The 23,028-nt window shown below is 29.3% G+C and overlaps 1 protein-coding gene across 6 annotated transcripts in view; it reads left to right on the forward strand.

Annotated features, from left to right (window-relative positions):
* LOC136988851 (intermembrane lipid transfer protein VPS13A-like) overlaps positions 1-23,028 on the forward strand; it is a 368,680-nt gene that overhangs the window by 242,037 nt on the left and 103,615 nt on the right. For all 6 annotated transcript variants that reach the window (XM_067286838.1, XM_067286837.1, XM_067286842.1 and 3 more), the window contains 5 exons: positions 958-1,091; positions 5,604-5,745; positions 10,400-10,477; positions 15,453-15,533; positions 16,328-16,548. In XM_067286838.1, the coding sequence (XP_067142939.1) occupies positions 958-1,091; positions 5,604-5,745; positions 10,400-10,477; positions 15,453-15,533; positions 16,328-16,548 (656 nt within the window). The remainder of the gene's footprint in view (positions 1-957; positions 1,092-5,603; positions 5,746-10,399; positions 10,478-15,452; positions 15,534-16,327; positions 16,549-23,028) is intronic.

Raw genomic sequence — 23,028 nt, forward strand, 5'->3', positions numbered from 1 at the left:
AAACCTAGATAGAGTAATGGTGATTTTTGAATGCTTTATATCATATTTGTGTACTTGCATCCTCTGTTCTAATGATTTTTTAGTGGCACAGACGTCAACTAGATCCTTCCCAAACCTCTTGTCTCTTGATGGAACCTTATACTATCCTGGGAGTTTCTGGCAGTTTGGGGAGGTTTTTCCCATTTCCTAGTATTGAGAATATCATTGGGTTCCTCCTATATACAATTTTCAACCTACTGCGTTTTGCTACTCTGGTATATATTGAATGCAGATTATGGTTGAAGTTGACCACTACTTATTCTGCAACATCATTAATGTTGTCAGCTAGGGAGGTAAGGGTTCTTGTTGATGAAAAGTAATTTTTGGAGATGGTGAATTAACATTTGTGATTTATTTTATTTTTCACATGGATGCTGAAGAGATTCTGTGATTAGATATTAATATGTTTCTAGTAATAGAGAAGTATATTTTTGTTTTTGTTAAAATAAATTATTGATACTTTTTACTTCATAAATTATAGATACTTTTTATTTTTAAACTAAGAATAAAATTATTTTAATTTTATTTTCTTAACATTTGAACAAATGATTTATATAATCAAATACCATTGCATATGTATAATATGTTAATTATTTACCATTGCATATGTGTATACATATTTAAAAATGTTAACTTTAAATTAATTGAGTAGTTTATTAATGTGTTTGAGTTCTCTAAATATTTGTTGACAAAACTCAAAGATACAGAAATAAAATATAAGTTGAATACTTGATCTTAATGAAACTCAAAGGCACTTGAAAACACTAACAAACAACTAAGTGTTTTTGGTAATATTCAATTTTCTGTTCAAATTCATTCAAATCTTATTGTTAAATTTTAATTTTTGCATTAATTATTTACTGTTCTTAAAAATAAATTAAATTATAAAAATAAATAAATAAATGTTTTACCTTTAAGAGTGAAAACGATGAAGAATATAAAATAACAGAAGAAACATTTGGCATTGGAGCAAATTCATCTCCTAATACACCTGCCACTGCTTGTCCACTTGTTGATATTAGTCCAACTGATAGTGAAATTGATGTGATTGGGTAATGTATTTTAATTTCATAACTATGAAGATAATAAAGAAGAATAGAATATTTATTATTATGTTGGGTTTAGTGGGATATACTTGATTAACATCGGTGGCTGTGTACTATGCCGGACCACAGTCAAGGCATAGAAACCAAAACAAAACTAAAATAAAATAAGTGTGTTAGTGTCAGTGTCTGTATTCAGGAATTTCCTAACAATGTGGCATGTATTCAATATAGTGGCCTTCTGTAGTGTGATGTATGTATTTCTATTCAATTGTAATGTTCCCAGGCTTTTGTGTAGTGTGTGTGGTATCACACCTGTAGAGGAGAAAACAACAGGTACAATAAGCACCCTATCCATACTCCACAGATGCCTTATTTCCTGGGCGAGTTCTGTGTACTTGCTAATTTTTTCAGTGAATGTGTTTTCTACATTGTGAGTGTTTGGAATGGATATGTCTATAATGTATGTGATTTTATTGTGTTTGTCAATGAGTGTGATGTCTGGTCTGTTGTGATAAATTGTTTTATCTGTGATTATGGCTCTGTCATAGAACATTTTGTGTGTGTTGTTTCCAATACTGTCTGTGGAATGTATTTGTAGTATGGTTTGTGGATGTCTAATAATTTGTGTTTGTTTGCAAGCTCTTGGTGTATTATATTTGCTACTTGATTATGTCTGTGTAAATAATCTGTCTGTGCTAAAAGCTTGCAACCAATAGTGATGTGTTGTATAGTTTCTGGCATGATGTGACATTTTCTGCATGTGTCATTTGTGAGTGTTGTATCTTTGAGTATATGTTTTCTGTAGTTTTTAGTATTTATGACCTGATCCTGTATGGCAATCATGAATCCTTCCATCTCCCCAAAGAGGTATCCATGAGCTGACCAGCTGTTTGATGCAGTTTTGTCAAAAAAATCCTTGGCCAGGTTGTAAGGATGCCTGCCATGGAGTGCCTTTTGAGCCCATGATTGCTTAACAGTGTCTATGCTTTTTATATGTTGTGCCATGTCCATATGTTGTGAGCATAAATTTAATGGTGTGTTATTTGAGTCTGCTAGAGTTACCGCTTTATGTAACTGTGATGTTTCTTGTTTTTTGTAGAAAAACTCTCACAGTGACTGTATTTGTTTGTAGTAAAGGTTAACTATGTCTATCAGGCCATGTCCAACATCTTTATGGAAGGTTAATCTTTCTGTGGCAAATTTAGGATGAGGTTGTTAATGCTTAGTAAGTGTTGTTCTTGTTTTCCTTTGGAGTTGTTCAAGATCTGTGTGAGGCCAATGTATAACTCCAAAAGAATATGTGAGTACTGGGATGACATACGTGTTTATTGCTTTAACTGTGTGTTTTGCATTTAACTCTGTTCTGAGAATAGCATTTAACCTACTTTGGTATTCTTTAATTAATCTTTGCTTTATTTGTGTACATTCTGTTAGTTTGGCCTGTTGGAATCCTAAATACCTGTAGAACTCGCCGTCTTCCATGGATTCAATAACACTTCCATTTCCAAGTGCAAAATCTTCTTTCTTCAGTACTCCTTTTTCTATGTGAAGTGTTTTGCATTTGTCTAGGCCAAATTCCATTTGTATGTCTTTGGTATATGAATGTGTGATTTGTAGGAGTTGATGAAGTTGTTTTTGTGTGGATGCATAAAGTTTTATGTCGTCCATTTACATGAGATGTGACAGTGTAAACTGTGTTGTTTTTTCATGTCTGATATTGTAATCATATTGCATGTTGTTTAACATGTTGGATAATGGGTTCAGGGCTAAGCAGAACCAGAGAGGATTCAAGGAATTTTTTTGAAAAATTCCTCGCCTAATGAATATTTGGTTTGTTTGTATGGAAGTGTTATTAATCCTGAGATGTAGTGTTGTTCTCCAGTGCTGCATAGTGTTTTGAAAGAATGCAATGAGTGATGGATGTTATTATTATGTTGCAAATGTCATGCTCAGCTGATACTTGTGCCAAATGCTATGCCGGACTAAACTCAAGGCATAGCTACCAAAACAAGGGTAACATTAATTAAGCTGTGTTATTGGCATGTGTCAATGTTTATAAACTTCCTAACAATGTGACATGTGTTCAATATTGCAGCTTTCTGTAGTGTCATGTATATGTTTTTATTAAGGTTTAATGTTTCTAGACTTCTGTGTAGTGTAATGGTTGTGAATGGAAGTAGATAAGTTATTTGAATAAGTGTAACAGTGGCATTGTTAATATATCCTGGTTCTCCACTATTGGCAATTTTAGTGGTGCTAATTATGAGAAATATTGAGTTTAATATTTTTTTCTGCTCCTCTCATAACTCATTACCTGTTCTTACACATCAGGTACATAGATGATGATCTTTTATCGTGGGATGAAACCACTGACAAATTATCACAGTTTGTACAGCTTTTGTCATCAGTATACTTTTCTATTAGTTTTACTATAGAAAGTGAAAAAGACAACAAGATTAATTTTTTGGATTTACTAATTTATCGAACTCCCACAGGCATTAGATATAGCATGCATCATAAATTTAGTTTATACTCTTAAATTATAACTTCCACTTTCTTCCAACTGCCCAAGGTATATTAACAATGCCATTGCTGCACTTATTCAAATGACTTACTACTTTCATCCACTCACTACTTAATATATAAGGAATTACAGATTATAACAACAGCAACCTGCAAAGTGGGATATATGCATGCAAAATTTAAACATTTTAATAACCAGGTAAGTATGTCCCTTTTCCCACCCACAGTGTTGAATGCAGAGAGAAGCTTACATTTATAACCTGTTCCATTCTATATTTAGGACCAGGGCTGGTTCTGATAGGTGTACAGTGCATGCATGCACTTAGATGACCAAATTCCTAGGATGACCTAAAGTGCACTTTAAAAAATAAAATTTAACATGCTAAAGCAGTATTGATGTTTCTTTTTAGTATGTCAAGCCAGACTAAAGGATCACAAATATGACATACTAAAAGAAAACATCAATACTGCTTTAGCATGTTACACCAGCAATCCAGAGGTTTCCCCCTGTTGGAACCAGGCCAAGCTATTACACAAGGTTTTCAACTGGCAAAATATTAGAATTTTAGAAGCAGTTGAGATCTACAGGGCGAGCAGGAGTGGAACCTGCATCAACACTGATATCATTTATGTATCAAATGCATGGAAATACTATCTAGACTCATAATATACATCATACAGGATACGTCACAGCTGTTTTCAATCTTTTAAAAATTTGCAAGGCAGCTACGTTCTATTTATAGAACATTATTTCCGTTTTGTATTTCCTGAAGAGGGCTGATAAAATTAGTGGCTGAAAACATTCAAACTATGAAATTATACTTTTATATGCTGGAAAGTTTGAATTTAGGTATGCTTTTCAACTGTATTTTATTATTTTTAAAATTTAAAAATTTTTTTTGTTTTAACTCTTTATATATAAGAAATACTTGTACTTGAAATTATTCATACTCTTGAGATCTTTATTCTGCATTTTATAGAATTATATATGTTACATAATCATACATTATACCATTCGTGTGTATGACAAAGCTGATGAAAATGTATAGAACGAAAAGAGGCAAAGTATAGAAAGAAAAGAGGCTCATTAACATTTCACCTGACTTCACAGTTTGTTAAAAAACTCTTCCATCTTGATTTGTTTTTATGTCACTTTTCTGCCCATTGAGTTTATGTCACTTTTCTGCCCATTAACAACAATCAGAAGTAGCTTCCCACCACTAATCAATGCACTATTGGAGGGCACTGATGTGTGGCTGCAAAGTTAGGAATATGAACCATGATAATTATGCACATATTTTGCTCTATATGTAATGCACTTTTTTTTAAATTCAGTACCTGGAAACACCCAAATATTAATTAAATGTTGAAAAACTGTGATGTTTACTATAGTTGGTGCTAGAAAAAAAATCTACTATTTCAAGTTACAGATTTAGTAAAAGGAGATAATATTACATTGATTTGGCAGGACCTGGGAAAAAATGCATTGCTCTATAATCTGTTAAAATGAGATTCTACTGTATATAACCTTTAGCAATACACAACAGCCCTTATTTAGGCTATTGTATATTGCCAAGGTTTTAGAGTATATTGTTTTTTCCAATAGAAATGGTCATGGAATTTTTTCACAAACAGAATTCTTATGGTGGAATTTTTTTCTATTATAAGTTATTTAATTTTATTAATGTCTAAATCTAGTTTGTTGTTTTTTTCTCATCAACAGTTTTCATATTATTTGATATATAAGTCATCAATCCACTATATTTTTATCAGATTAAAAACTTTAGTTTAGAGTGAACTTTAAAATTGAATGCTAAACAGACAAATTAAATATTTAAATAATTAAAAATTAAATAAAATATTTAAATATTAAAATGCTAATGTTGAAACTCTCATATTAATATTATTATTATTTTGTTAAATATTAGAATTTTAAAATATTTTTGAATTAAATTAACAAACTTAACAAACATGAAATAATTTAATTTTTTTTAGGGATGAAAATGATAATTTTACTCTGTCCACTAGTGCTTTTCAAAATGATAGTAATAAACTTCTCTATAATACTATAAATTATGGGGAAAAAGATATTTCAGAACTGTACAAAGAAACAATAAAAGAAAAAATTTCTATTCAAGTAAGTGACTTATAAGTTGTCATTTTTTTAGTTTCTTTCAATAATTTCGATTAATGAGATTTTGTTTGTGTTGACATAGTTAAAAACATTATTTTTAAAATTCACTGCAGAATTTTGTTTCAGACTGTTTTTATAATTATCAATTTTTATATTGGACTTTATATTGAATGTTATTTTAAATATATATTATAGCCTAAAGCATTTTTATTAAAGTGTTTTTTGTGGTATCCATGCAAAGCAATGTTGCATAATTTATATACATTATAGTTTATTATTTAATTAATTAAAAATTAAAAGGTGGTCCCTTTTGGGCAGATTTTGTTTTTAACTTTTATATAATTCTCCATCAGATGAAAAAATTTACTGATAAAAATTGTTATAAATTATTAGTATTAATTATTTAATACTTAGCCAAAAATTATTTTTTTTATTACTTGCTAATTTAGTTATTTAACAACTTGATAATTTAGTACTTTTGATAGATAACAACATTCCAGACCATTTTTTTAGAATTAGCATAAAATTTACATTAGTTTTTCTAAATCATAGCATTTGTCGTAAAGTATTTAACAATATAATGAATAAATATGATATAGTAAGAATTGGATTACAGTATTTTTAATATGGTAATTGTTTATGATTTTAAATTTAAATAATTGTCTAATTACATTAATATTTTATCTGTGATTAAATTTTTCTTTGTTATTATGGGAATAATCAACAACGTATCATTGAAGTGAAATAACTCAATAGAAATTAATTTTACAATTATATTTACTTGACTTTTACCTTTTATTAATAATATATTTTTAAAATACTCAATCAAGTGATTGCCTTAACTTAAACAATCATGGTATAAATCCACTATTATTAGTGATTAGATACTAAGTAATTTGGTACTAGAGTAGACATTACTCCTAGTACCAAATTACTAAGTATATAATCACTAATAATAGTGGATTTATAGCCCAATTGTTTAATGTGATCATTTGGTTGAGTATCTATGTTATTGGGCTTCAGGATATTTAAATATTATTTCATTAAGAAAAAATTTAGATAAAGGATTCTCAATGGAAATTTATTTTAAATAACTTAACTTTTTAAGATATTCTAAAATGTTAATATTCTGTTGTTCTAAAAAATAAGGATGCTACATAACATATAAAAACATATGATATTGAAAAGTGAAATTAAATAGTAATTGAAAAAACATGTGCTGAACATGATTGCTGAACAAAATATACAAACTTTAAACATTAATCATCAACAGTTTCTCACATGAAAAACGTACAGTTTCAGCTACAGTCAATTTAAGATTGATATGGAGAATTTCAATATTATAGAACATCTTTATATGGAGATAAATTATGCTTTTCAAATGTTAAATATTTAACCAAATGAAACAAAACAAAAGATGTGATGCAAAACTTTAATAAATGTAAATATAAATAAATACAGGTTAAACTCAATTAGTAACATAAAAATAAGTGATATTCTAGAAAGAAATATACAGGTATACCTCACTTTACATCGGTAATTGGTTCCAAGAGAGGTGATGTAAGTCAAAAAACGACATAAGTTGAATTTACTTGTGTAGTTACGACGTAAGTCAAAACTACGGTGGAAAACGCCAATAATGAGCACTTAAAGACCAAGCAAAATAAGACAACAACACAGAAACACAGATGTTTTCATGTTTTGTTCTCTAAGATTTATGATGATTATATTAACATTTACTGTAAATGTACATATTTTAATATGATTTTATGTGCTTTTAATGCTTTTATAGTGATATTATGACTTCAATATTTGTGGCGGACGGATGTAAAGTCGAATAAAATGACTTAAACTTGATTTTTATTTTTCCATACACTTTTTTGACAAACGACGTATAATCGAGAACGACGTAACTTGAAACGATGTAACTTGAGGTATACCTGTATTCATAGATTAACAAAAGTAAAATAAAATAATCAAATCCATATAAACTGGTAGTGTAAACACAGCAGAACACCAAAATTCTTCCAAAATCCAGCAAATGTTTAATAGTTCCTTTTCTGAGCAAGCACAAATAATCAGAAGGGAAAATAAATTTGAATAAACTGCTTTGAATGTTACAAAATGGAATCTCAATTGGATAGAGCTATTTGATTGAGGTTCCATATTATCGTCAGAAGAAATAATATAAATACAGAGGAACATATCTCTGCTGAGAGACCTTGAAGTCATTCTCATATTCCATGCTCTTGTCCTGGATAACGGAGCATCTATATGACAAAGGAAAGAAACAACCCAATATTGCATTGAGAGCATATGCTGTAGAGCCTAAGATATGAGTTGTTCTAGAAGAGGCTTCTAGCCTCTTCTAGAACAACTCATATCTTAGGCTGTACAATCAAATACACTCATTACATATCCACTTTAAAGCACACAGAGGTGTTTGAGATTTATAAATCTGCCAGAAAAGACTGATGTAACTTCAAAGACCATGGAACTATTTTCAATGCCAATAAATCATATTATGAGTTACCTTTTACACATGGACATAAGTGAGCTTGATGAGATTATTTTTATTAGATTTTGTATTTCAATTCTTTTAATGTAAAAACATGCATCAACATATGTTTCTTTGTATTTATATTATTTCTCTTGAGGTTAATTTAGATTCTCCAATCAGAGAACACACAACTGGGTTAAATTTTGTAATATTTGAAGCAGTTTATTCAAATTTGACTTCCCTTCTGATTATTTATGCTTGTCTGATAAAGGGTTTTTTAAGAAGATTGAAAATGTTTAATTATTAAAGATTTGCTGATTTCTGACAGCATTTTGGTGTTGTGTTGTAAAATAAGATATATAAAAAAATAAAGAGCATAACGGGAAATTATGCTCTTTATGTTTGTTAATGTTTTGAAATTAAGATAAGATAATTTTTAGGAATAATTATGAAATCAGTGAAGTATATACTGTACTAATACAAGAACCTAATATGCTCTTAGAATTTTGATAAAGTTGACTTTATTTTTGTTTAAAAGTTAAGGCAAATATTGCATAAAGATGAAGTACATCATTTCAACTCTGAAGCAAATTTTTGTCAAATTTAGTGTTCAAACTCTGAAGCATTCAAAATTAGATTGTTTGAAGTACAAGGTACCACTATATATTGTATTTTGCAGTTTCTGTTGTGATGCTTTGAAAAGCCATAAAGTTAACTTAAGTGCAGGAAATTGGGAGCATTGTTTTACAACTAAAAATTTCTGTAATTGGAAAGATACTATTTTGGCCTGTAGAGATCACAAAAAACTGACTGTCACAAGAAAAATATCAAATTTATACTTTACCACACAAAAGATTTTCGAGAAGAGCTGTTAAAGGTTCATGCTACAGAAAAGAAGAAAATTGCATGCCTATAAAGACAATTGATATTGTTGGATATACTGCCAATGTACTGTATTATGAAGTCGTAAATGATTTTTTTATGACATATTTTGGCACTCTGTCTTTGACAAAGCACCACAGGAAGAAAGCACATATTTTGGTATAGATGATTAATCCATCAATCTGGCAAGTGTCCATTTAGGTACTCCTGGACATCCATATGCCAATGTGCTGAGGCCCAACTTGTTGGTAAATGAATTCCTGTCCCTTCTGATCCACAAGTTGTGATATTAACCCTTCTATGATGATATGTTTTAAAATTTCAATATTTACTGCTTATTGTCTATAATATATATTTAGTTATTTATTATTTTTCTTATTTTTTGTTCTAGTTTTATTTTATTTACTTATTTCACTAATCGATTTTCTTTGTGTAGTGTGTTTTATTGTTCTATAGTTTCGGTATTTTCTGCCTACTGCCTAAAATGAAACGTCTTACTAACCTAAGAGAGTTTATTGAAGAGAGACAGAAAACTAGTATATATGGACTGTTTCGTATAAAGTGATATTGTTTATGAAAAAATAGATAAATATGTGTAAATCTTATATCATGTACAAAACAATATTCTCTTTTGTGCTGGCTTGGTGCCAAAACAAGTAAATGAAATCGAAGAATTTTATTTTTTGTCAAAGTAAAGTAATTTATAACATAAAAAATTTAGGTCATAATTTAACATTTTTTTGTAACTATTACTCTGAATGTTATAGACTATTGTGCTGAAAACTACATAAAGTAATAAATATATGTGAGTTTTTTTATCTCTATGATAAAAATTTGATTTTTGGTGAATTTTTAAAATAAAATACATAGAGTGACCTTGAGTGACTGCAGTTTGGATCATTGTTTTGAAAATAAAGTACAACTGACCATGTCAGGGTAAATGAGTCAGTTTCAGGTATCTGATGGCATTAGCACTAGGGCTATTCCAAACTAATTCATAAAATTAGTTTGGACTGGTCCTACAGCTATCACTAGGAATTTTGTTAAATCATAAAATTCCTATTGATTACTAGTGTTTAATTGACAGAAATTTTATGATCATTAGGACATTTCCAACTTGCCTATGATGTAATAAAATAGTCCAATAATTTGTGTGCACCATGTATATTAAGTATATTTTATTACTTTCTTTTAAAATAATAAAAAAAACTATAATTTTATCTTAATTTTGTTATAAAATACTGTCCTGTGCTTAAAAATTTTATGTTTTATTAGATCAAAGGATTTGATAAACTTCAGTGTTTGATGCCTCAAAGAACAGGAAGTATAATGTATGCCCTTCAACCAACAAAGGTAAGAATTATTAATTTTTTTTTTAATTGCAACTATTGTGTATTAATAGTTGCTAGTTGTTGACATGATCAGCTACTGTTAGCAGACAAAAGTTCTATATTAAACATCATCTCAGAGTTCTTATCAGGTGTCTTATATTTTAACAGTGATAAAAACTATATTATGTAAACAATATATAATGCAGTGTTTCTCAAACTTTTTGGACCGCGACCCCCCTTCTGCACTTAAAAATTTCAAAGGACCCCCGAAGAATGAGTATGTGTCGAAAAACATCCCAGAGAGAGGGGGTTAGGCTCGTATTTAAATATTTATATTCTTTTTATTATTTATATGTGCAATTTATTTAAGTAGAAATTATTTTATATAGTTTTTATTTCTATTATTTCTAAACATGAATCCATAGTAAATTTATAAAATATTTGAAAAAAAATTGATCTAGAATCAATTTTTCAGCGACCCCCTAATATTTTTCACGGCCCCCTTGGGGGGTCGCGACCCCCACTTTGAGAATCACTGATATAATGAATAAAATTTTTGATAGTGAAAAATATTATCATAGTAATTTCAATTATTGGACTGCAATTTGAAAACTTGCAAAATTCTCTTTGTTGTCCATCCATCCACCTGTCTTTCCTTAATCTAGGGAATGAAGATTGATAGATGAAATTCAAGACCAGATATGGAATCCTTAGGGGCAAGAGGCCCAGATTAACTATATACAAACTTCTGATGCAAACTGGAAGTCATGTTGTTTCAGTTTAAAATGCTTTTCCCCTGAAAGCAGTTAATAGATGACCTACACAACTCTATGGTTAAATGAAAAGTATGATGTACAGGGGCAAGCCACTACTAATAATTTGAGATGGAGAGCATAATCTTATGATTTTTAATCATAAAAATATGATTAAAAATTGCAGCCCAGCATTATGATGATGTCACAATAAATAGTTGCTTATTATTAATCTAGAAACAATTATACATTAAACTTAATAAATATTAATTGATAATTGATTATTATTTTAGAGTTGTAATTTATTTTTCATTTTAAGATCAACTATTAATATAAAAACATAAAACATAGTTTGTCCATAGAAACGTAAAAAGTTTATATTAGAAAAATACATAAATAATCTATAAAGTTATACAAAAAAATATGATTATGTTTATTTTAATTTTTTAAACAAAACAGAATAAATAAATTAAATTTAAATTTAATATTATAAAATTATAATAAGTAACTGGATAGCAAATAAAAAAAACAAAAGACAATATAAAGTCTGAATATTCCAAATCTTTCCCAAGTGCTTGTCATAGCATACTTATATTAAAATATATTTGCTGGTTTAATTTTGAAGGTTTTGTTTGTGTTATTTATTAGTCTGGATATTTTACAAATGTTTAGTTGTGACTCTGATGACTGCTAATATTTAGTTTTTTATTTCTTTAGTGTAAAATGTTTTTTTAACATTTTTTAACATTTTTTATTGTGACATCATCATAATGCTGGGCTGCAATTTTCAATCATATTTTTATGATAAAAAATTTTTTATTTGATTTAAAACTTTATTTATTTCTCTATAGTAATTTTCTTATATTAGAAATTAATAAGAAAAATATTTATGTAAATGAAAAATATAAATTTATAAGTAATAACTCACTCATAAATTTTTTAATGATCTTATTTCCTGTTTTATTTTAACTCCTGTAATTTCTCATGTTTTTATACTCTCTTTTGTAGACTCTTAATATCTCAAAAATAATTTTTTTACAGGTTCATCGATTCTATCAAAAACCTCAAAGACCTACCATATCTAGAATTTTGTACATTCAAACAATTTTGTAAAAATACTTTATATGTATATGTATGTATGTATGTATGTATATATATATATATATATATATATATATATATATATACATGCATACGCATACATACATACATACATACATACATACATACATACATATAGAGAATTTTTACATATATTATACAGCAAATATCAAAGATATATATATATATCTTTGATGTTTGCTTGGATTTTGCCTAATTGGCATAACCTTACTAATTGCTGTAAATAAGTAAATAAATTTAACAATTACTTTTTATTATATTGAAAGAGAATGTATAAGGCAAGTTCAGATGAAAAAATGAAATAATTTTATTTCCCCACAATCAAAACAAGATTACAAAACATTATTTCTTCAACATAATCTTTTCCTCTACACCATACACACTTTTTCCAATGTTTAATTAATAACTCAATTCCTCTGAGAAATACTCTTTTTGGCTGTTTATGAAAACATTTGATTGTTTCTTGCTGAACCTCTTTATCTGTTTGCAAGTGTCATCCAGCCAGCACATCCTACAGCAGACCAAAAACTAGAAATTATTCGGAGCTGTCTGGTAAGTATGCTGGATAAAGTCATACTTCAAAATACAGTTTTTGAGTAGCTGCAACTTACTTTTTCTTTGACAACAAGCATTATTGTGTTGCAATGAAACTTTTTAAGTACACAAATTTCTTCACTTTTTCTGTTGTCAGATTTAAGACAATACTGCAAAAATTGCTACAAATAATTTAGAATTTAATTTTAATTGTTTAATTTAAATTTTTAATTACTATATAATGCTACACTATTTTTATTAAAATCTGACAATCATAAATATCTAAGCATTAAGCAATTTTTGAATTTATGCTCTAGCAAACTATAAACATTTGTCCTTCAGTTTGGCCAAGGAGAATCAAAATTAGCCAAAATTGCTCCATTATTGTCAGAAAATAATATATATAACTATCTTGGCAGATCTTTCAGTTTAAAACTTCTTTAATTTGAGAGAGAATGGTGCCATCACTCCCTACTGTTTCTCTTTGATTCTGACTGACAGGATGGACCTATCCCAATTGCTATCCTATTAAAAAATGCTTTACCTTCTCTTTTATAGTGAATAAGTAAGTCTTGGCAAATGACTACATGATAGTTCTGATTGATCAGTAAATATTTGCAAATTTCAGGTTTTTAACCAACTTTATGCAATCAAGTTTTTTTTTTATGGTTCTATGTATTGAATTATGATTTATATTCAATTTATAAGCAAAATCTTGGAGCATTGTACATCTGTTCTCCTGTATAATTTTCTATGACATTTACTGTTTTGTTTATTTATGAACTTTTTCACATCATTAGCTTATGCCGGCTAATGAGCTTCACTTAAACTTTTGATATTATTAACACACTAAAAACCTTTTTTATATTCCAGTACAAACAGCTTTAAATAAAAACTAATGTTTTCAACCAAAAACTTGGCTTCATCAGCCTACTGACCAGTAATTCGAAACTGGAATTCGAACAACATGAATTCGCCACAGACCCCTAAATACAAGCTGATCTCCATAGGGCCAAATTGGTAAAAATGTCAGATCAGGTTCAACACCTTTGCAACGTGGAAGCGTTGGAAATATACAAAGCCAGCCTGGCTGGCAATTGTATTAATGCGAAAGATACTGCCAATATTTCGTATGCATGGAGGTGGTGCTATGAGAAAAAAACGTGAACAACACTAGTATGTTGCTAACGTTTCTACACCAGCAAATACATCGTGTTATTTATTTGTAGGGGATGTAACAATATTTTTATCACTTCAGTAGCATGTACGGCGAAAATTGTTTTCCAATTTTTTATAATTTTGAATTTAAAATAATTTTAATTATGTTGTTTGAATTCCAGTTTCGAATTTTATACTGGTCAATAGCCTGACGAAGACCATGTATCTAAAGCTGTTCATACTGGGATATAAAAAAGATTTTTAGTGTGTTAATTTGTCCTTCCCAGGGATTGTGTGAGAAGTTGTTTGATATTATTGTTGAACTTTTGCACACTTGACTCTTATATAAACAAACATGCCATAAACTGCAGATATTCTCTTATGAATTTGAGCAGATTTAGTCATCTCATCATTAAAAATTTCATGATATATGCCATTTTCTTCTTCATACATGTCTGTAGTAGAGTTGCCATGATTAAAGCCTTCTGAAGTAATGATATTACCCACATTGGTATTAACAGTGAAATATACAGACAATATTACATTTTATAATATGGAATACTACATAGAAAACTGATATAATTGGTTTTGGCATAAACATATGCCAAAACCAATTATATCAGTTTCCATTGGAAACAAAATTAAATTTCACTCTGACACCGGGGATAAAATACTAAAATACTGAACCTGTTACTGATGTAATTTGTGTGAAAAAATCTTCTTTTCACAAACGTTTTCGAGCTTTCCAAACAGCTCTTCTTCAGGTAGAGAAAAATTCCGACGAAACGCTTCGAAAAATGGAACGCAGATGTTTAAATAAAAAAAAAAGGATATGCGAGTTTCATATTTTTTATTTAAACATCTGCGTTCCATTTTTAGATTCGGTTTTTTATTTAAATATCTACGTTCCATTTTTCGAAGCGTTTCATCGGAATTTTTCTCTACCTGAAGAAGAGCTGTTTGGAAAGCTCGAAAACGTTTGTGAAAAGAAGATTTTTTCACGCAAATTACACCGGTAACAGGTTCAGTATTTTAGTATTCCATTGGAAACCAATCAGAATCAAATGGAAACCATAATTTAGTGGTTTTCGTTTGATTCTACTTTATTTAACAAAAGTTATGATGTGTAGATTTACATAATGTTCTGTATAAAAGATTATGATAGAAATTATTTATTATTTTTGAATTCTGTTATGTAATCATCTGATTATTTGCTTTATAATTATTAGAATTGTTTGATTTAATACACAATCAATGCACTTTCATTCTTCACGCTTAATGACTCATATTGTAATGGTCTGGATGTATGATGATTCTGATTAATCATTAAATATTCTGTATAGTAAAATAGGTTTAAATAATTATAACTGTTGTTACAATGTAAACAATATAAATGAGAAATATTTTTATTATTTCTTTTTTAAATTCTAGAATAAAACTAGATACTATATAGTGATTGATATGAGTGCAAATCATGGTCAGAAAATTATAACTGTTTCATCACCACTACAGGTAAACATTCTGTTCATTTTTTAATTTTATATAATTTCATTTACTCTAATAGTAATTAGAAATTTAATTATGAAATATTGATAGAAATTTAAAGTGAATAAATTTTGAATTTAACATCATATTTAATAATAAAAAAGTAACAAATAAATAACTAAGCATTTTTATAAAAAAAGATGCTAATCAGTTGTTCTCATTAGTTTTTACTTTGTGTATGAAAATTTAAATTTAAACTGTTCTAAATATTTTGTATATGCTAAAAGCCATTCCTACAAAGATATTGTTGTATATGTCAAAAACATTAAAGCTATTTATCAAAAGTGTAAAATAACATTATCAAACAGAGCTTTTTAACTAATTATCATTATACTGATGTAGAAATTGGTATTTATTTATGGAAAACTTAAGAACTTTAATTTGGCAAGTATTAATTTTGCCAAATTAAATTTTTTACGAATTCCATACAATTATATATTTATACAAATTATTATTTATTTAAGTACCAATTTAACAGAATTTAGTATTTACAATAGTTGTTTATAATTTATGATAAAAAAATATCTAGAAATATGATGAAAATAATTACACTAAAAATTTTCATAATATATAAATTAAAATTACACAATGAAACTAATCAAAAAGCTACAACAAAACCAAATAACCAGCAGAAAAATTGGATAGTGCTAATGTTTTTCTACTAATTATTTGGTTTTGTTTTAGCTTTGTATCAAGTTTACCCAGTTTTTGAGTTGTTATATTCTAATAAAAATAATTTATTTCCAATTAAACAATTTTAGATTCAAAATCATTTACCACGACCTGTTCATATAATGTGCCAGAAATCCATTTTAGAAGCTGTTGGAGCAATGCCAGATGATTATTCTAAAAATCCATTTCATGAAACATATATTCGTTTGACTACACTGGAAAATAATGAAATATATAATGTGCCTTTATTAATTGCCTATCATTGTAAATTATTTTTACAACCTGCATCAACATCTTTGGATATAAATAAGTAAGAAGTTACTTTTATTGCATTTAATTGAATTTTTAATTTTCTTTGATCAGAATCTACATAGATATAATATTCTACTATTACAGTTCTCTAGTTTAAAAGTGAACTTAAATATTTTAAATCATTGTATTTTATTAATATTTTTGTGTATTAAAATTACAAGTTACATTTTCTTGATTTTGCCATTGATATAAATATATGTTTATTTCATATTTTATATATATATATCATATATTTATTATCACTAATAATGATGATAAGTTTTTATTGATAAAACTGTGTTATTAAATATTTTTAAAAGTTTATTGAAAATTTAAATAGAAATTTTTAAAATATTTATTAAATTGGCATTATTTTTTTTTTAAGAATTTTTGTTATGTTTTGATTTTTTTTTTCCATTATATTGAAAAAATGAAAAGTAAATACTAACATGTTACGTATTATTTAAACTTCTTCATATTTAATAAAATACAATAGCTAAATTAAAAATACATATTTTTAACAAGTATGTAAATGGCATTTGTGTATTTCAGTATGAACTTAACTTTTTTAGCTAAAATTGTTGAGACAAATTTGATTCAATTTTATCTTGTATTAAGTTTTTTTTTTTTTAAATCTTTTTCTTAATACTTTAGAAGCTAGAGAGCTGCAGTTTTTATGTATAATATAGTTTTCAAATTTCATATAGATTTGTTCTTTCTTATTCAAATTTTGAAAAAATTTGCAGGTGTATATGAAGTACATTATAGAGTTAACAACACTTGCTAAAGTGGAATCAGACTATTTGGTATTTGTTACATCATAAATGTAGTTTTAGTTGTTTCATATTGGAATACAGTATAGTACAATATGATTAGTAACTTAATAAATTTTTCATTTATCAATCGTCTAGCAGCCATTAGTTGTTCATTTATGTACCTCTAAAAACCTGTTATCAGTGTGTATTTAATCATCAAAAAACGAAAAACTAGATTTGACAAACGTTTTTGAACCTTTCAAGGTTCTTCATCAGGTTGCAACAAATTTCCATTAAAATGTCGTTAAGATCGAATGTTACTCGAAATTCGAATATGTAAAACTCTGTGAAGTTCTACAAGGCATGCGCATAGATACATAGTATTGAGGAGAATTTACTGCTTTTTATTTACAAGCACTTGCCGCACCACAGAGAGATTTAATTCCTCCTTGCGGTTGATGCATGTACTGTTGAGTTTGTAAATATACAAGGCTTCAAACCACTTTAGGTGTTCAAGGTGTGTAGAGGATGATCCTTGCCTGGTTAAAGTCGAGCTCTATATCAGGATCACTGGCATAAATAGCAAGAGCTGTAGTGGTCCTGTCCTGGTGTGTTGCATGTCGATGACGTGTATTTAATTCTAATAAGGAGTGCTTCGTGCAGCCGATGTACACGAGCTCTCTATCGAATCTGTGATCTTGTATTGGGTTGTGGTAGACTTTCAGTAGTCTATCCTGTTTAAGAACATCCTTTCCATTGCGTAGGATGTTAAAAATGGTTGGACATTGTCTATATGTAACGTGACCGGACGTCCCGTTTTGAACGGGACTGTCCCTTTTTAGAGTTACGAGTCCCGGTGTCCCCAAAATGAACTCTGGGATGCAAAATTGTCCCGTTTTCTGAAACCGCGCGAAAATTTGAGTAGTCGAGCCGGCCGGACGGTCGTCGCGCCAGTGGCCGGACGAAATCGGTGTGTGAGAGCAAACCGCGTCGTCGGTTGACGCGACGATAGCAGAGAGTGGCGAAGACGTCACTTTGTTGACTAATTGTTTGGCAGATTTTTCGTTCGCCCACTTCTCGATATTTGTTTTGTTATTGTTTGATGCTCGTGTACCTAGTAAATAACTTAAACTTCTTTTGTTTTGGAATCATAAGTTAAAATGCCTAAACGCAAGTGTACTTTCAATGTTAACTTACAAGCAAAATATCCGTTTATCAAGCAAATAAATACTCCCTCAGATGTCAGATGTGAAAAGCGTCGTACAGAATTTAGCGTTTTCCATGGTGATGCCAGTGATATTGAACAGCATTTAAAGTCTGAAAAACATAAAAATGCTGATCATACCGCCGCTTCGAGTTCTTCGATGTTAACCTTTTTCAAGAAATCGGACGCACCAACTTTAAAGGATTTGGATATCGCCGCGGCAGAAGGCGTCTGGGCTTATCACACCATACAAGAAAACCACAGTTTTCACTCTAATGATTGTGCGTCGAAATTAATTCAATCATGTTTTGATCCCAAATTTACATGCGCGCGTACGAAATTAGAAGCTATTGTAGTAAATGTTTTACGCCTACAGCAATGAAAGAATTAAAAGATGATCTTGATAAGTCCAATTATATTACAATACTAAACAACGCTTCAAGCCACGGTAACAAGAAAATATACCCTATTCTAGTGCGCTTTTTTCAACCTTACGTAGGTGTGCAAGTAAAAATTTTAGATCTCCAAGACCAACCAGGTGAGACTTCTGACATCATTGTTGATTATTTGAACCAAGTGTTGACAGATAATAATTTGACAGCAAAAGTCGTGGCATTTTGCGAGAGACAATGCCAACGTCAATTTCGGAGGTGCGGCTAGGCGAGGAACTAACAATGTGTTAACGAAATTGCAATCATCACTGAAAAAGCCATTGATAGGTATTGGATGTGGAGCCCATGTAATTCACAATGCAATAAAATTTGCTGCAGACAGGCTAACCTTAGATAATGAAAGCATTATTGTGAAGATATATTAATATTTTTTATTTACACGATTCGAGTTGAAGCTCTAAAGGAGTTTTGCGCCGAAACTGACACGGAATATCAACAAATGCTCAGCTATAGCAAAACTAGATGGCTTGCTCTTATGCCTGCCTTGGAAAGGATTTTAAAAATGTATCAGCCATTAAAAAACTACTTTTTGAGTATTGAAAAATGTCTCGTTACTAAAAACCTTTTTTGAAGATCCCACATCCGAATTGTGGCTTTATTTTTTACACGCTCTGTCAGCAAGTTTTCATCAAGCTGTATTGAAACTGGAAGGTCAGACTGTATCGGCAATTGAAGCTGCAAAAGAAATCAATCAACTAAAAGACAATTTGACTCAGAAAGAGACCAATCAGTTTCTTTCATTTATAGTTTGTCAATTAATAGTGAAATCGAAAGATAATGTTACTGACATAGATGAAGAGTTTGTGAAAAGGGCGGCTACAGAATTTTATCAAACAAGCCGTGAATATCTGGAGCAGTGGACTTGCTTTCTTACTAAAGAAATGGAGATATTTTATTGGGCAGATTTAAAAAAGGTCCCCGCATGGGAAGACATTCAAAAATCTCTGGATGTATTAATTGAAAAGGAATATATTGACTGTAATAAAGATGCAGAAGTTTTTGACGAATTTTCGTTAATTTGTAACTACATTACATCGGATAAAGTAACCGAATGGAATAATCTAAATGTTTCCATGGAAACTCGTTGGGTGGAAGTATTCAAACACTTTCAAGCCAACAATCTTCAGCATGAAAACTTTTCTATTTTAATTGAATTTATTTTATGTTTGCCTGCTACAAATGCTCCAGTAGAAAGAGTATTTTCTATGATGAACAAATTGTGGCCATCTGAAAAGACCCAGTTACAAATTTCAGTTCTAAAGGCGATGTTGATAATTAATTAAGGTGAATATAAAAAAAACGTGCCAAGAGTTTCATTCTTACTTAAAATCATCACCAGCTTTATTAAAGCAAATTTGTTCCTCTGATAAATATAAATATAACTAAACGTTTCGGGTATATATATTTTTTAATTTGTAACTTTTAAGCTAACTGACTTTTTCTGAATAAATAACTTTAAAAAAGTGTTTTTTTTATTGACTACCTGTTAATTAACCTAAATAAACCAATGTCCCGTTTTGAGTAAAAAAATAAATGGTCACATTATCTATATGTAATATGAATGCAGCTTTTTTGGCTATTTGTGCAAAGAGAGGTTGGAGATAAGGGTTGTAAGTGACCAGGATTTTTTCTTCTTCCTCCTCACGTTGATCTTCGTTATGAGAGTGCCTTCGGAGTGTTTGCTGGGAGCGGAAGTTATTCATTTCTTTGATATTTCTACAGCTGTTGTTATTTTTATTTTATGTTAATTAACAAATTTGAAAAACTTTGTTTAGATATTAGAAACATTTAAAGCACTGGATAGAACATTTTTAATGATTTTAAAGTTAAGTTATTTTTTAATTCAAACAACATTTTTCTTCTTTAAAGTTCTGAATGAATGAATTCTTTATCAATAATATTTAAATTAAATTTTAAACATTCTTCTGCTCAATTTTTAATCCTTCACATGCAAAATTTAAAGTATATGTAATTTATTTACAACACAATTTTTTTTATAATTTTAAAATGTAAAAATATATACAGTGGTACTTCATATTTCAAATGCTTCAGAGTTCAAAAACTATATTTGATAAAACTTTACATCTGTAGTCCATCATCGAGGTGTTGGCTCATCGAAATGAAGTAACAACGTCAAAGTTCCGTTGCAAGATGTAAACAACACTAGGGTTTCTCATTTCCTGGTTTTTTGCTTGTCTTGGGATTCTGGGGGGGGGAAGTGAACTGTTTCCCATGATCCTGGGATATAATTAATTATCTTTAAGATATAAAATAAATCTTTAAATTGAATGATATAATTATTTTTTACTTTTTAAGTAACTTAGTATGTCCTGCAACCTCCAAAATAATAATATTAATAATGTTGTGTAAAATATGTATAAAAAATTACTTTTGAATAATGTAGAAATTTTCTCAAATAGAAAAAATGTATTAAAGTTTGTTGAAAACTGCTTACAAAAACTAGGAAAAATGCCTTTGAATTGAGTTGAAAATTTAAAGAAAAAAATGATCTTAGATCAAACTTCTAACTTAGAAGGTAATTTTCATTTTTTAAATAAAAATAATACAAAATACAGGTATACCTCGACTTATGTCATTTCGAGTTACGTCGTTCTCGATTATACGTCGTTTGTCAAAAAAGTATATGGAAAAATAGTGGAACAAGTTTATGGAACAAGTTTAAGTCATTTTGTTTGACTTTACATCCGTCCACCACAAATATTGAAGTCGTAATATCACTAGAAAAGCGTTAAAAGCACATAAAATCATATTAAAATATGTACATTTACAGTAAATGTTAATATAATCATCATGAATCCTAGAGAACGAAACATGAAAACATCTGTGTTTCTGTGTTGTTCTATTTAGCGGTCTTTAAGTGCTCATTATTGGTGTTTTCCACCGTAGTTTCGACTTACATCGTAACTACACAAGTAAATTTAACTTATGTCGTTTTTCGACTTAGGTCGCTTCTCCTGGAACCAATTACCGACGTAAGTCAAGGTATATCTGTATTATTGTATATTTTTATAATAAGATTTTAAAAAGCAAGATGGTCAATCTCCGCTCACTCAATGTGATTCTTATTTTACTAAAGAAAAGTCCTGCTACCGAGAATACCCTTTTCAATTCAATTGATGTGGCTGGAATCATCTTTAATGCATTTAAGAGAAGACGGATATTATGTGTTTTTTCACCTGTAGCCTGGAAATCCCTGTTTTCACCTGTTTGTCTACCTGGGCTGCTTTAATAGAAACATCAAGCTTATAGCCCAATAATTTGGCAGTTCGGTTGTCTTTAATAATCAGGTTTATGAAGAAAAACTTCGTACTTGCAGTCTTTGTACTCGTTTGTATCCTTGCCCAATTTGCACAACATGGCAAAATGCAGTTATTGAAGCTACTGGGCATGGTTAAAAATTATGACAGCATAAGCACAATTATTCCAGATATTACAGATTTTGACAAGTAAAGAATTTTCAGTCCTGTCACAAATAGGCTACATATTGATCATTGACAATTTGTGACATGCCATAATGAGTAAAAATTTAAAAAGTGATAATCAGGCTTAAAATTAATAGAACAAATGTATTCTGACAGTTTATGGGTTAATTATACTTTCTGTTTGCAAAATTTCCTCAATTTTAGCACAAAATAAGAAAAAAGTGAATTTTTAAGAAATTTGAGGGATTTTCTGAGATGAGAAGAATTTGCTGAGATATTTCCCAGGTTAAAAAAACAGCCAAGATCCCAGGATTCCATTGGAGAATTTTTATATCTTTTCTCCCTCAAATCTCACCTTTTGATTGGTTGTCTCGTTTTTTAATTAGTTTTTCCTCTGTCTGCAGGTGAAAACTGAGACCGGTTCAGGTCGTGAGAAAGAACCATTTTGAAGAGTTTATTTGACACCATTTTTTTGACTCTGACCAAATGTTAATGGAAATATGAAACATGTGCTCATATTTTACTCTATTATTGCCTCTTCTCCGACATTTTCGATTTCCAATGAGTTAGTGCAATGTCTTTTGACTTCAACTCTTCTTTTTTTTCTGATTTTCTAATTTAGATCGAAAGTTTTCAAACATTCTG

Source organism: Centruroides vittatus, unplaced genomic scaffold (genome assembly GCF_030686945.1).
Source record: "Centruroides vittatus isolate TY-2023 unplaced genomic scaffold, ASM3068694v2 scaffold_386, whole genome shotgun sequence".
Lineage (NCBI taxonomy): Eukaryota > Metazoa > Arthropoda > Arachnida > Scorpiones > Buthidae > Centruroides > Centruroides vittatus.